At 43.8% G+C, this 14,601-nt stretch overlaps 1 protein-coding gene across 1 annotated transcript; it reads right to left on the bottom strand.

The window, feature by feature from the left end:
• Window positions 1–1,511: 1,511 nt before the first annotated feature.
• On the bottom strand, window positions 1,512–14,425 carry ANAPC5 (anaphase promoting complex subunit 5). Its single transcript, XM_030958720.1, has 17 exons — window positions 14,181–14,425; window positions 14,015–14,094; window positions 13,244–13,353; window positions 12,625–12,820; window positions 11,563–11,629; window positions 10,706–10,807; window positions 9,442–9,632; window positions 8,516–8,597; window positions 7,753–7,842; window positions 6,690–6,871; window positions 6,089–6,224; window positions 5,793–5,867; window positions 4,878–4,999; window positions 3,647–3,754; window positions 2,943–3,090; window positions 2,189–2,351; window positions 1,512–1,841 (listed from the first exon to the last, which is right to left on the bottom strand). Exons 1-17 carry the CDS (start codon window positions 14,382–14,384, stop codon window positions 1,627–1,629), a joined length of 2,271 nt encoding a protein of 756 aa, XP_030814580.1. The 5' UTR covers window positions 14,385–14,425; the 3' UTR covers window positions 1,512–1,626.
• Window positions 14,426–14,601: the final 176 nt, after the last annotated feature.

Raw genomic sequence — 14,601 nt, 5'->3', positions numbered from 1 at the left:
CCCCAAAGCAGAGCCAGGCTTCCATGCCAGCTTTGTCGACAAACATTGTATTTCTGACAGGATCTTGAAAGCCACTCTAAAAATCAGGGTTACACACTTACCGAAACGCAGTAGGTGCTCCGAACATTTTAAGGATTGAACTCCTCGATGTTGGTTAAAATGCAGCAGAGAGGGAATGAGGCATCACCAGCTTTCCGCAAAGCTGGGTTTCCTCTTGCCGTTGGAAACCTCTTTTTAAAATCAAGGCCCTGATGATCTGCTAACAGCCCCGATGCAGCACTAATTAATGGAATGTGTAAACTAACACCAGACCATCCTTGTCTCAACCACACCTTAGTGCTTCTCTCTTCCTCCTTACCTGGCCCAGCTCCAGCAGAACCAGGTTTAGGTATGGTGTGGCAATACCACAGTTAAATCTGCTGCTTCCAAGCAGGGTAGCTCCGGGGCTTTAATGATGCTCAACTTTCCTACAGTCACCAGGTGAGTGGCACCCACCAAAGGTTTACACTCACAGGAGTGCAATCCCATCTGCCCTCAAACTGCACACTACAGTCTAAATGAAATTTTATTCCAAAATTAGGATCTCATTGCTGGCAGTCAATGCCAGCACATCACATACTCAGTTACAGAATTGTTTGGGATAGAAGGGATCTCAAAGTCCACTCATGGGCAGGGACACCTTCCACTATCCCGGGTTACTCCAAGCCCTGTCCAATTGGGCCTTGGACACTTCCAGGGATGAGACAGCCACAGCTGCTCTGGGCACCCTGTGCCAGGGCCTCCCTCCCCACCCTCACAGGGGAGAATTTCTCTCCAATACCCCATCCAACCCTGCCCTCTGCCAGTGGGAAGCCATTCCCCATGTCCTGTCACTCCAGGCCCTTGTCCAAAGTCCCTCTCCAGATTTCTTGGAGATTTCTTGGCCCCTCCAGATACTTCAGTCAGTTGTGATCTCCATCTATTCACCCATAAAAGCAGACCAGGTGAATGACACACAGTGCTGAGGGGAGAACACACCCAAGAAAAACATCTCAGCTGAGCTGGGGCTGTTTCCCACCCACTCCTCACCCTCCTCATCCCCCCAGCACAAGGACACATGAAACAACAGTGCCAGGACTTTGCACTGTTACACCTTTCTGACTGAACCCTGTTTTTTCCCTTTCTGCCAGCACCATCTGTTTCTGCAGCGTAAACAGCAACTGCAGACAGGTTAAAAGCAAGGACACTTTTTAAATTAGACTCCTCCTTCCATACCACTTAAAAAGAGCACAAAGGAGCTTTGCCTACATTTTCCACTATTTTTTGTACCCCTGTGTTCATAAAGCCTGCATGGATTTGGGAAATGTCACTCCTAAGAACAGAACACTACTTCGTGACTGCACTGCTCCCCTCAGTGTGTTTACAACACAGTCAAGAGGGCCTTTTCTCTTTTTTCCCGCTAATTTCTTAGTTTTAAGCAGAGAATAAAAGTGAAATGGGTGGAAAATGACATTTGTGTTACAAAACACAAATTTGTTCAAGAGCAGACCATGATTTATTCACAGTTATTCTGAAACCCGGATGACTGAATACAATAAAAAGATGCTCGTAAAAAAAGAAAACAAACAAATCTCATCTTTAAATGCATCATTTGAAGGCATTGATCAAGGGGACACCGTGTGCTGGCAGCTCCTGGTGCAGCTGACGGAACAACATGGCACATTTGTTCCTTTCCTGGGTCCTGCCGAGGGTGTGGAACAGCCGGGCTTGGAAGTAGAGAACGTCTCTGAGCTGCTCTTTGCAGTCCACTTTGGCAAAGTAAGCCTTGGCTTCGTTTAGATTCAAGATAGCAGATTCCAAAGCTGTGGGAAAAAGGGGGACATTCATATTTAAGAAAATATCACAGTAACAACTCCAAGGCAGCTCAAGTCTAAGGAGGCCAATTACAAATTCCTCAGCTTTTCAAAACCATTTGTGTCTTAGCAACGTGGTCTCTCAGCTAGTTTCTATTATTCAGCTTTTGCTGCAAAATATGTCTGTGAAAGTATGCAGATAAACAATGTTCCATTATAAACATCAGTGCAACAACTAATTCCAAATGAAATTTGTATACAATAACCAGGTAAGACACTCTGGTGTAGCAGGACTCCAGTACAGACACTGGTTTGCACTTCTGAGCAATGTCAGAGAGAATTACTCTTCACACTACCTTCAATCTTCTTTTGTGGAGTGTAGGAAGCTGCAGAAGCCACCTGACATTTGGCCACCAAGAACATGGCACAGCCTTTGTCCAGGACAGCTCCGTGGGCCAAGACAGGTTCTATTGCCATGTGCAGGATATTCAGGGCTTGTTCGGGAATGCCAAGGATCAGCTGAAAGAGAAATACTTGTCAGTCTCACACTGGAATCCACTGATAGGAGCAGCTTCTTCAGGGAACACCAACACAAGCCATGTCTGTTTCTAATAACATGATGTAACACACAATTTTTTTTTTTTCAACTTTTTGCCAACAATCTTCTTTTAAATCAAAACTTGTTAGTAGAAATGAGCTGCTCTCTGAAATGATTGGGAAAGGCTTCTCCACTCAGTCAGTGCTGACAGCCACGCCTCTCAGAATAAACAACATAACTGAACTCATTATCAGCATTATTTTTAATATACAAGCCAACCTGTGCTGCTAGAAAGCCAAAATACCAGCATAAAAAGATAACTGAAGACATCAAGACAGGGGAAATTTATGCTACTTAATTATATACAATAACTATACATTTTAGTGATACACATGAAATTCAACCTTTATTAACTTCCTCGAAAGCTTTTACATTCAGAGTTTGCTTCTTCACAATCAATAATTTAATTCCAACAAGGTTGTGTTCTTAAATCTCACAAGAGTAAAAACAGCATCCAGATCCCCAGAATAAATGTTGCCCTGCAGCCCTGTGAAAACACAAATCAGCCCTACCTGGGAGAAAGCCAAGTTGAGCACGGTTTCAGAGGCCAAGTACTGCAGGCTGTACTCGCGAGCCAGGGCCAGAGCCTGCAGCAGCACGGGCAGCGCGATGGTGTGGCACGAGGACCTCCAGTACAGCTCTGCCATGCACAGCAGCACCCTGACAAACAGGGAGCAGCACTTACAAACCTTCACTCTGTGTGAAAAATGTCCACTTGTTCCCAGGGAATTATTCCATCCACAGTGGGATTGGTTTTATTACGAATTACACTGCTGCATATACAATACATTTCAATTATACCCTTAAGAGGAGATGCCACAGGCATAAAAAAGATTAAATAAGATTAATAATATATAAGATATAAGATATAATATCTTTATTTAAAGATAAATAGCTCTCTCAAGATTTACACCAAGGTAAAACTACACACACACACACACCCATTTCCTATTTATTTTAGATGCAGCATTTCCTTCTTCCATGAACCGTCATGGAACTTTACCACCTTTTAGTTTACATATTAATAACTAGGTTTAAATGACACAATATTTTGAGGATTCCTCCATACTGTGATTAATAATTGAAATGACTCTGTAATCTCAGAATCACAGCAGGTAATCTGAAGACTAGTGAAGTCTGAACACAGACAAATTGAAATGGCTGATTCTAATCACTGCAAAGTGGCTTTAATACTCTGCAAATGAAACATTCTTACCTAATCACCATCTCGGTGTTCTTGATTTTCTGGCAGTGGACCAACAATTTCTGCAGAAGTTTGTGTGCCTCTGACATTTGATTTTGGGCTTTCAATACAATGGCTTTTCTGTTGTGGTAGAAAGAAAACATCACTGTATTTTTGTACTTTGTATAGAATTCTGCTCTTCAGAACACAGTAAAACAGGTCTCTATTTTGTGACCTGTGTTTCTTGTAACTGCAGACTGGCAGCCTGACAAAGTGTACACATGCTGCACACACAGACAGGAGGAAAAACAGATCTCCCTGGTGCCAACTGGACAACTCCCAGGCAGAAAGGATCAAACTCATAAAACAGCTTTAGATAGAAACCAGGGATTGCCAAAACCAAAGGCCAAACAGGCAGCAGAAGTGGGAGGACATGCAAGCTAGACAGCATAAGTAATTATCTGTGAGAAAAACAGGTATGAGGTAAAGCAGCTAAAATTGGCCTGAGCTAACAAGGATATGGAGCAACAGGAAAATGGAGAGCAGGGAAGTCAGGACCAAATGCACAGCAGCAGGGGATGGGTACAAACGCCCTGAACCAGAGACTGAGCAGAGTATTTAAAGATCAGGGAATTAATGATCGGTCCAATTCCAGAAGGACAAGCATCAGGTCCCACAGCTTGAATACTGCTCTTCTGGCTGACTGACACTGGCTGCTTTTAGGTGTTCTGCCTTTGAAAACCGATGAGAAATTCTTTGAACACTACCTTGGTTTTCATATTCACCAAATACCAAGTTTTAACTGTAACTATTTTTAACATGTCATTCTCATTTAGGAACAAGACCCCATTAAGGTGAGTGAAAAAAAAATCACATTGTTCCATTTTGGAGATGTAGAAACCAGGCCACAGAGGAATTCACTCAAGGCCTGAGCTCCCTCCCCAGCTATTTGACATAAAAATCTGCTTTGTGCTCAGGTTTGAGTATAGCAGATTTTGAAGACCTTACCACGACAGATTCACAGCCCTGGAATAACACCAACTTCAGCTATTCCAGTTCTTTAAATGCCCAGAGAAACAACTACAAATTATTATTGCAGGACATGCTCTAAGGGAATAGCCCTAGAGGTTAGATAACATGACCTTAACTAGTTCTGGAAACGGAAAAAAAAGTAAGCACGTGACTGCCAGTGATCATTGTGCTAAGTGTTTCATTATCTGCATGGAACAAACCTGCAAGTGCAGGAAGACCCACGATTTCTTACCTGTATACACCTTCAATGCTATTAAGTGCTGTAATTCCTGCTACAAGAGAATCTGCTACGTGGTATCTGCCGTCGTTCATGGCTCGCTCAAACTGTATTTTCTGATCAAACAGCATCCAAAGCTAAACAAGGAACATCCAGAAACAAGCTTTAGAAGTTGTGCCTGCTCATTTTCTAATCCCAAATTAGAATTTACTTTTTATTTTCCCCCAGGGGTATTTATCTCCAGACACACTAACTCCACTGTCCAATTATTGGATTTACTGAATTACTGTCCTCAACAGAAATGCTCAGGTCTGGATTAATGTTTCAATATTGAAGCTCACCTACTTGACTGCATTTTATGTGAAAAGGCTCTTTTAAATCATTACTAATGATTTCAGACTTGTAGACAAGTAGACTTGTTCTGTAGTGAAAAGAGAAGACTCACACTATATCTAATGGGATCTCAACCACTTCAATGTAAATACTATCTTACAGACTCCTGTGGCAATGTTTCCCAGAGTCACACAAAAATCAGGTTATTAGCCTATTATCTCAGTTATTTCTGGATTGTAATATATCAAAATAAGCAGCACTAATTAAAGAGAACTTTGAAGCTTCAAATCAATGCAGAGCACTTAATTGCTCTATGTGCTCATGAAGCAGATGTATATTCCTCTCTTAATGAAATTTCTACTTGAACAGCTTCATCTTAGGAGATTGAGAAATGTCCCACCAGTCTGAAAACAACACAGGCAGCTTTTCCATGCTTTTGTAAAAAAGCTGCTGCTGCACAGCTTCCCATGAGGACAAGCCAAGGGAAATGAGAAAATGTACAGCCCATGGCATCCAGAGGAGAATTCAGGAGCAGTGGGATTCAGATCCTACTGTACAATAGTTACATAACTTACAGGCTGAATGCAAGTATTCTACCTGTGCATGCTGACTGTTGGGAGGGAATCTCTCCTTTAGGTGTTTCAGTATTTCAGAAGCAGCTGCAAAGTACCCCTGGAACACAGAAGGACACTGATTAATGCACCCTGCTCCCCTCCCTTTCAGCACAACCCTCGGGGAAGGGATTTGCCAAGCAAACACCCTGCATTGTCTCTGCCCCCAGAGCGGGCATTAAAGGCGGAAAAAACCACAAGTCAAGTCTTGCACCCTCTGTCAGCACCACCCACAGGTCCCCTCAGCAAATGGCACTTGGTGCAAGCGGCCCTGGAGCTCACCTGCTCGGCGTGCAGCTCTGCCAGGTGACACAACACCACGGCAAAGGACTCGGTGTTGTTCTGCTGAACGCCCACGTTCACAGCTTCCAGACTGTTCATGCTCAGCAAGGTCTGGGCTTGCTGAAGTGCCATGGTGCTTGTGCAAGAGAAATATCTGTTAGTTTTCAAGCCGCAAACAACAACCATTTTTAATCTATGGTCTTGATATGACAATAGTCTATATTGGTTAAGCCAGGGGCCTGGGGAGAAGGAAAACTTGTAAAATAACTGCTGTCCAGAGACTCTGCACTGTGCAGGCACAGCAAGTACTACAGACTGAAAGCTGCACACAGCCAAAGCACAGAGATGCTGAAAGTGGGGGCACAGGAACAATTTATGATCTATTTACCACTACTAAATGGAAACTCTATCTCTTCTTCAGTATGAGTTTTAAAGGAACACAAGAGAATGGAAATAATTGCACTCAGCTTGTACTGAATCACAGTCTGATTGCTTTATTTTAGTGCACTGGAGAGACACAGTCACTTGTTACACCTGTATAAAAGCATTATGTGCTAACAAGTGCAGCAGCTAATCCAGGAGTTCCAAACAAAGCAAATACCTGCGGCCGTACAATCTCCAAATGGCTGTTTTCTGTGCTATGCTGATGTCTATGAGCTCTGACAGGCTGTGCTTCCAATGCAACAGATCAGAATCTTTTAAGGCATCCATTAGTTTGTTGGCAGCCTTTCCTGCAAAAGCTCTTTGCTGAACCAAGGACTGTATTCCCAAGGAAGCAAGATACTGGGAAGAAGGAAAAAAAACATACCTCCAGTGATGGAAGACAACAGAGTACCCCAGGCTTGCAAATTACACAGGAGCAGAGTTCTAAACCACTAAAAAAGAATCCCAAAAAGACAGCACAGACAAAGGAACACTGCTCCAGGCATTTCTTTAAATACTCACTTATGCACACCCACACATATGTGAATGTCATTTTGTTGGATGTGAAAGGTAATTTCCACTCCCCCACACAGAAATCTTATGGAGGAGGACAGGAGCAGTACCTGGATTTCTCCAGAACTGCTGTAAAAACAGAGACTTGGCTTCCCTTCCCTTCTCCACAGAGACCATGTCTGCTCCCATCTCTCAGCAGTTTTAGTCCATTTTAGAACAATTTTCTTAACAAAGGAATTGTGGATTTGGGGAAGACAGAACTAAACATTAACAGACAACAGATCTATCAAAGGGGAGGGCTGCCCTGCAAGATTTCAGAGAGCTGTACAAGTAAACATGTGTTCAAAGCCCTGCCAGAGGCATCAGCACTGAGCTTCAGGGAAGGTGGAGCCCTAAGAACCCCCCCTGAGCACCAGATTGTGGCAAAATGTGCCTGGGCCAGTAGCCACGGAGAGATTTTCTGCCTGAAAATCAAGCAAGTTAGAAGGAAAACCAGTGAGCCTTGCAATAATGCTCTGGCATTAAAGCAAGTGAACTCTGCCTTGTTAATATGAAGCATAAAAGTCATAGAAACAGCTAGATTTTGGAGTGGTAAAACATGTTCGTTTAAATCCAGTCCCGTATTTTGAACAGGGAAGCCACAAAACCCCAAACTCTGATCACACACATGCCCATTGCCACATGGGTTTGTCCTAGAATAAAGTTAAGGATTGATGAAATGGACTCACTGGCAATCCAAAATGTAAGGACTTGTTCACAGAGTGCTCCAGCAGAACACAGCTGTCAAATATCTTCTGCTCCAGGATGTACAACCAACTCTAGCAAGGAAAAAGATCAAAATCTCATTGCAAATAACTGATGGCTGCAGCACTTTTAACTTGGCTTGCTGTTACAGAATGCACAAAAACTCACTGGAAATGCAAACCACTTGAGGATTGATTCTAAGGAAACTTCTACTAAATGCTGCACAGCAAAACATATCAGAAGTGCATCTAGGCTGGGGATGCTGGTGTGGCACCAGCCAACGATGGAGGTTCAGTGATGCACAAAAATACAGGGAACTGTGGAATGCAGCACCTCAGGAGTCTGATACCACTGATGTAAACTCATTATAATGTTAATTACAGGGAAAAAATAGAGAGAAATCCAAGACCTTCCCTTGCACTTTGCTTGCTCTAAAGGTGGCTCTGAGAATTCAACAGACAGGAAGGAGGAATCTTCTGAAATACTTCTTCTTTTTACAACATCTAAGACTCAACTTTGAGCTTACTACTGAGCTCTCCACTGGGATAACAATTCCTGCTTAAGGAATTAACCCTGAGCTGCAACAAAGCATCCCATGATCCTGCAGTTTGTTGCCCTGTGTGCCAGGAGTGATGCCACCCCACTGCTGGGCAGTCAGATGCTCTGGGGGAAATGCTGCTGTGAGAGGAGCTCTGCAGCAGCTCCCTGAGCAGAACAGCTCAAGGCCCATTTGAACAGAGCTCTTACCAGGCAGTGCTGCAGGCACACGTGGTCGTTGGACTCCTGGGCAATCCTGATGGCTTCCTGAAGGGCCAGTTCAGCCTGCTGGCTATGAGCAGACAGACAGACAGAGGGAGAACAATTACTATTCCTGCAGTGCTTAAGATACAGCATCCTGATCCAGAGGAATATTGATCTGAATTATGCATAATGCACTCAGAACCCTGATTTAACAGCCTGTGTTCTCCTCCCAGCACTCAGCAGTGCATTCTGGTTTTCAGGACAGAAAGTCTGACAGCATCTGCAAACCAAAATGCAGCTGTAACCCCTACATGGCCTTTCAAACCCTGTACAGGCCACGGTGCCAAGTTATTGTTTGAACAGGGGCAACATTTAGAATCTGCCTGTGTAGAAATTGTTACTCTCAACTTTGCAGTGTCCTTCCCCTCTCCAGTCCTTTCACATCATGCCTCCAGGCAGCAATCAATAAATGGAAACCATAAATGAAGATGGGTAGGCCAGCTTTATCAACAAAATAAACCCCAACCCATGTGGCATTTGAAATTTTAAAAGCTCGGATGGCTTTTTTGGTTTCATTATTCTTTTGCCAGATCATCAGCTTTGTGTTGACTTGCAGAAAACCAACCACACTTTCCTGAAAATATGGATGAAAACAGGCATTCATGCCCACGGACCCTTCTGAGGTCATGGAAATGCAATTGAACACTTAAAATACCCAGGACACAGACAAATGTCAACTCTTAGATGGCTCAGTTATTATGGAAACCGAATAAACATCAAAACAAAAACAAACCCAAACAAACCAAGATCGCAAGAAGATCCCAACCCAACCACAGCTGCTGTCAAGTGAGAGAAAGCCCCTGCAGGGGTTTTTAGAAGGAAGGGGAGGTCTGTCAGCCCCCTGCGATGCCCCGGGTCAGGGAGTTCCCTACTAGTGGCCGAAGCGGCAGTGCAGCGCCGCCAGGTTGAGCGCGGCGTAGCGCAGGCTCCGCCCGTAGCCCTCGTCCCCGTTGCTTTTGCTCTCCGCCCCCGTGAGGATCAGCCGGTCGAAGTAGTGCAGGAGGCTGTGTGTGGAACTGAAGACATCCTGCACCCTGAGGCTGTTTAAGTAGCTTAAATAATGCTGGAAATGAGAAACAAGATCAGCTTTAATTGTACAGATACTAAACCAGAGGTTTTGTTTGTAATTACTAGGTGTTTCTGTGTAACTGTGAAATACTGATCAGAAGTTGCAATACTGATACTACCTAGGTAGAATTTCTGGATAAAACTGGATAATTTCTTGGACAATACTGGCTGTTTGCCCTAACAGGATCTGCCAAATGGCGAAGATTACAAGATCTGGCTGTCAGAAATATCCCAGAGAGTCTGCGATCTCTGCAGAAATGGAATTTCTGTATTTATCTGAGAGTGGGAATGAAGGCAGGACTCCCACAACATCTGCACTCAGGAAGATACTAAGAAACACCAGCACTGCTTCCAAATGCTGTGCAGATAGAAAGGAGATGTTAAAATTATGTATTTTCTCTTTGGCATTGAGACCTGGCCAGGATAATCCTTTATGCTCAGATGTCCAGGCAGGGACTATGGCAGCCCTTTCAAGGATACCCTTCCAAACAGCAGCAAGGAAAATCTTGTCTGCTCAGCCCAGGGCTGCTGGGAGGCAGAGGTAGAAAACAAGACAGGAAGGAGCTGAACTTTGGAAGCTGCTCAAGAAGAAGCTGTTGACGGACAAAGCAAGAGCTCACACCACAGGTCTGGCCCCTCAGCACAAACTGTCTGTGGCTTTCAGTATAAATTGCTATTAAGGACCAGAAGCAAAGTGAACAACTACCAGCAAAATTAACAGATATTGCACTTAGTAATGATTTTTAAACTACAGGAGAATGAGGCCTGAAATTACTTAGGAAAATGTGGGCAAATTATATAAGTTTTAGATTTAGTTGAACAAGAATGCACTCAGTCCCACCAAAATTAAGAGGTTTATATCTGTGTATGAAGGGGAATACTTTGCTTAATTAAGGTTTCTGTACCTTCAGGAGTTTTAGTCTGAATTACTAAACATTTACATGCAGCTTGCTCACAGTTTAATCATCTACTTATGTTTCAATAGAGAATAAATTACTTCCAAATAATCCTATCCTTGAGATAAGAAATCCTTTTACAACCATTCTGGATGAAGAAAAAGATACTTACTGCTTCAGCAAAGTCTGGATTAAATTTTAACAAGTTGTTCAATTCCTTTTGTAAGGATGCTGGAGCAAGAGCCTTTGTCTCATCATTCTTTAGCAAAGAAGCCTGGAATAAAATTTGAACAGTACAAGTAAGAAATGTAACTCCATAAGGAGGGTTATAAAAATATATTGTGGTGCAGGATTGTCAGGTTGTTATCTGCTTGGAGAGGACATTAAAGTAGATTTTGTGGCAGCTCTGTCTATTATGACAGTGGCAGTTCTATATTACATTACAGTGTTCAATTTCCAGAGATCACAGAGACCAAGTCAAATAAAACCTTATTCAAAGGACTGTTTAAAGGCATTTAAAGAATTTTGGTTAAGTTTCTCTCTGAAGAACTATTGCCACACATTGGTCACTGGAATTGAATATATCTTCTCATACAAAAAAAAAACCTCAGGAAAACAAATTGATAAATCCAGTTTGCTTTGGCAAGCAGTTCAATTAATAAAAAAAATCACAAAAATGTAGTTACTAAAATTAGCACTACTGACTATTGAATTACTGACATTTGTGTCCGTGTGTATTTCTGTTCCCTTTTTTATTTACCAGCTGGAATAACCAACAAAACTGCACATTTCACAGAAATGTGAGGCAAGCAGAGCAGAAGGACCTTCTGAGAACCAAATATCAGCATATGGTGACATGTCTGGATGAAACACTCATAGCCCCAAGTGCTCACACTGAGCAACAACAAGCAGGATATCAACAAGCCTCTACCAGAGCAGAGCAAACATCTCAGCTGACACTGTGGGTAAAATTCAAGGTGAAATTTGTGTTATGGAACATTTCCTCCACTTTAATGAGAAGTAACATACCTGCTGAGAAAGAAAATACTCTGCTTGTTTCTGGGAAAGAGGCCCACTGCAGGCTATCTCTTCTTCCCTGGTAGGAAACACTCCAGTTAGAAACAGGGGCAAGGAGAGACAACACAGAAACACATTGCATCACACACCCCACACTTCTGCTTTAGAAAGTTTTGTGAGATATTACAGCTCAAAGCATGAAGGAACACTGTGAAAACTTAATAAAGAACAAAACCTACTCTATCAAAGTCAGCAATCCAAATTATTTCACACAGTTTAGCTTCAACCTGCAGAGACTGTAGCTGAGAGCAACATTACCCTAAATACACCCTAAAAAACCCTAAAGAAATACAGCAGAGAGAAGATTTGGAGCTGACATATTCAAATGGCTCTGCTCTGTTTTCTCTGTCTTCTGAAGAGAATCCCAAGGAGATTAATTGGCACTTTGGCCACATCCATCACAGCTGGAACAGCTGCAAGCAGCTGTTCTGCAAGACATTTACTCTGTGGAAAGCCAGCAAGCCCAGCACACAGCCAGACCCCAAAAGCTGCTGTCTGACTCACAACTCCTGCACAAGTTTACACAAATACACTTTGCAAAGTACATTTTAAATACATGGACACACAAATACTTTCAGGGTTATTCTTACAATGGAGCATCTCTTCAGCAGGTGAAAACTCTCAGAATTTGCTTCTCCTTTTTGAGGTAAATAGACACAAGTTCTTTTATTTGGAGAACAGTGAAAAGCAAAACAAAACCAACTTAACATCTTATTGAGCAATCTTTCCTTGCTGGCAGCAGAAGTGACCTCTCCAACAATTTTAGCACGTGACAACCAGAGGAGTCACCCAGCAGAGGGAAATTGTGGGCAGCAGCTGCCTTTGGGCTGTGCTTCCCCAGGGGAGGATGAGGATGGGGCAGTGCCACCTTCCCGAGCCACTGACAAATGTCACCACACGGTGGCACCAAGGAAACGAGCGGCCACAAAGCTCAGCTCGGCTGCAGGAGACTTTAAACAAATCAAAGATTCATTTTCTTAAAAGGTTTAAAAGGCTTTAACACGAATTGATCACCTTAAAGGCCCATCAAGTTCTTCTTTCTCCATTTTCCCATCCAGCTCCTCTGGATTTGTCAGCTCCATCTCATTCTCATCAGCTCCATCCTTTTTCTCATCCTTCTGGAAGTACTGCTGGAGTGCTGTGTAAAGTTTGTAGACCTGGCTGAAGGAAAGTTTGTTGTATGCCAGGATCATGTGGCGCAGGAACAGACCTGGAGAGGGAAATTCCTGCTGTGAGCAGGGCTGGCAGCTGCTGCTGCACACAGGAGACAAATCCATGGCCAGCAGCTTCAAAAACATCATTCAGCTCCTCATGAAACAGAAATCAATGAGAAATTAAACAGAAATTACTGAGTCTCGTCTCGATGATACAACTCAGTGTTGCAGGGTGTAAATCACCCTGCAAATCTCACTGAAGATAAATGATAAATTGTTAAAATCAGTAACAACCTCACAATGTGCAAAACTATCAGTTCATAGGCAACATTTGAGCAAGAGAAAAATTACATTCAGCAATTTGACACCTCCCCAGAAAAACAAAGCTGTGTCCTGAGGGAATCACATCCATGACAGATATCACAACAAAAATATGGATAACAATTATTACTTAAATATTATTGATAACAATTATTTACCTACAACACTTGTTTTATGAACTTCTGGCTCTGTCCCTGAGAATGAATCTGAAAGATCATCAAAAAATTGTTCCATGTCTTTCAGTTCTCCTTCTGCCATAAGTTTTAACCTAAACAGGGGAAGAAAATGTCATTTTCTTAGGGTATTAATACAGACAACAGGGGGAAAATTACATGTTTTAGGGCATTAATATAGACATCAAATAAAATATTCCCCAGCTTCCTGCATAAATGAGTAAACACAAATAAGTGATAACTAATTTTTTGGATCCCAGGAGGTTTCATACTGAGATAAATAAGATCATAATAAATAGTGGTAAGCCTAATAATAATAATAATAATAATAATAATGTTTGGGCATGTTTTTCTTTTTAAATAGGTCTTTATTAAGAGAATAATTAAATGAGATGGTTGTTCGTAAAACAAATGGGAACTCTTTATTTTCTTTTTATTTTGGAATTTTAAAAATTTTACAATTTTGAATTTTTTTTCAAAATTTTTAAATTTTTGTACTGCTTGCATTTTTGGAAATGTGAGTTTGCTGTTTAGTGAGTTATTTGATGTGACAACAGATCTTCTGTCCCACAGAAACTTTCAATCTGATGACTTCGATGTTGGTGCCTTTCAGAACTTAGTTATGACAAGTATGAAACTTGTCCAAGTAGAGTTTTGGCCCAAACGGTGCTTTTAGAGCCTGACATTTGCAGCTTTCAGGGCACCTTCCCGCGCTGCCGCGGACACGAACAGCGCAGGGGATCCCTCGTCCCGCACCTGATGTGGACGGAGCCGGCCAGGTGCGGGCAGCACTCCTCGATGGCCTTGCGCAGCCGCGACAGCGCCATATCGGGACCCTGCGGAGGACAGCGACATGTCGCGACAGGCCGCGACACACCGGGGCCGCCCTTCCCCCCGGCCCAGCCCCAGCCCCGGCCCCGACCTGCAGCAGCGGCAGCAGCAAGCGGTTGAGGCGGCGGCGCTCGAGCAGGCCGAGCTGCGGGCCGGCGCGGCCCAGCTCGCTGAGCAGCACCAGCAGGGCCATCTTGTGCGGGGTGACCCAGTCGCGGACGCCGAACACGTTCGCGTGCACGACGCCGTTCGTCAGCATCGGGTTGAAGTACAGGCTCTCGTGCACGCTCGCCATGGCGGCGCCGGGGCCCGCCCGTCGCCCGGGAAACCGCGCGCGCCCCCGCCCCGCCGGCCAATCGCCGGCCCCGCCGCCGGCGCGCGCTCAGCGCCGAAGCCAATCGGAGGAGGGGGTGTGCGCCGCCATAGCGGGGCCGCCGCGACGGGCCGGGCGCGAGAGAGACGTTCCGGGGAGAGAAGGGTCCGCGCTGTGGCGGGGCTGCTCCCCCGCGCTG

Source organism: Camarhynchus parvulus, chromosome 15, assembly GCF_901933205.1.
Source record: "Camarhynchus parvulus chromosome 15, STF_HiC, whole genome shotgun sequence".
Taxonomy (NCBI): Eukaryota; Metazoa; Chordata; class Aves; order Passeriformes; family Thraupidae; genus Camarhynchus; species Camarhynchus parvulus.
Note: the sequence above shows the minus strand (reverse complement) of the source record. Positions and strands in the feature narration are given on the sequence as shown.

What these genes read in the sequence shown, in the direction of transcription:
- ANAPC5 (XM_030958720.1), bottom strand. Translation starts at nt 14,384, where the DNA reads ATGGCGAGCGTGCACGAGAGCCTGTACTTCAACCCGATGCTGACGAAC. An exon ending in TGTGCCTGCAGCACTGCCTG is followed by an intron (nt 7,843 to 8,515) that starts GTAAGAGCTCTG and finishes TTTCCTTGCTAG; the next exon opens with AGTTGGTTGTACATCCTGGA. An exon ending in CCTTACATTTTGGATTGCCA is followed by an intron (nt 6,872 to 7,752) that starts GTGAGTCCATTT and finishes CCTTCTTCCCAG; the next exon opens with TATCTTGCTTCCTTGGGAAT.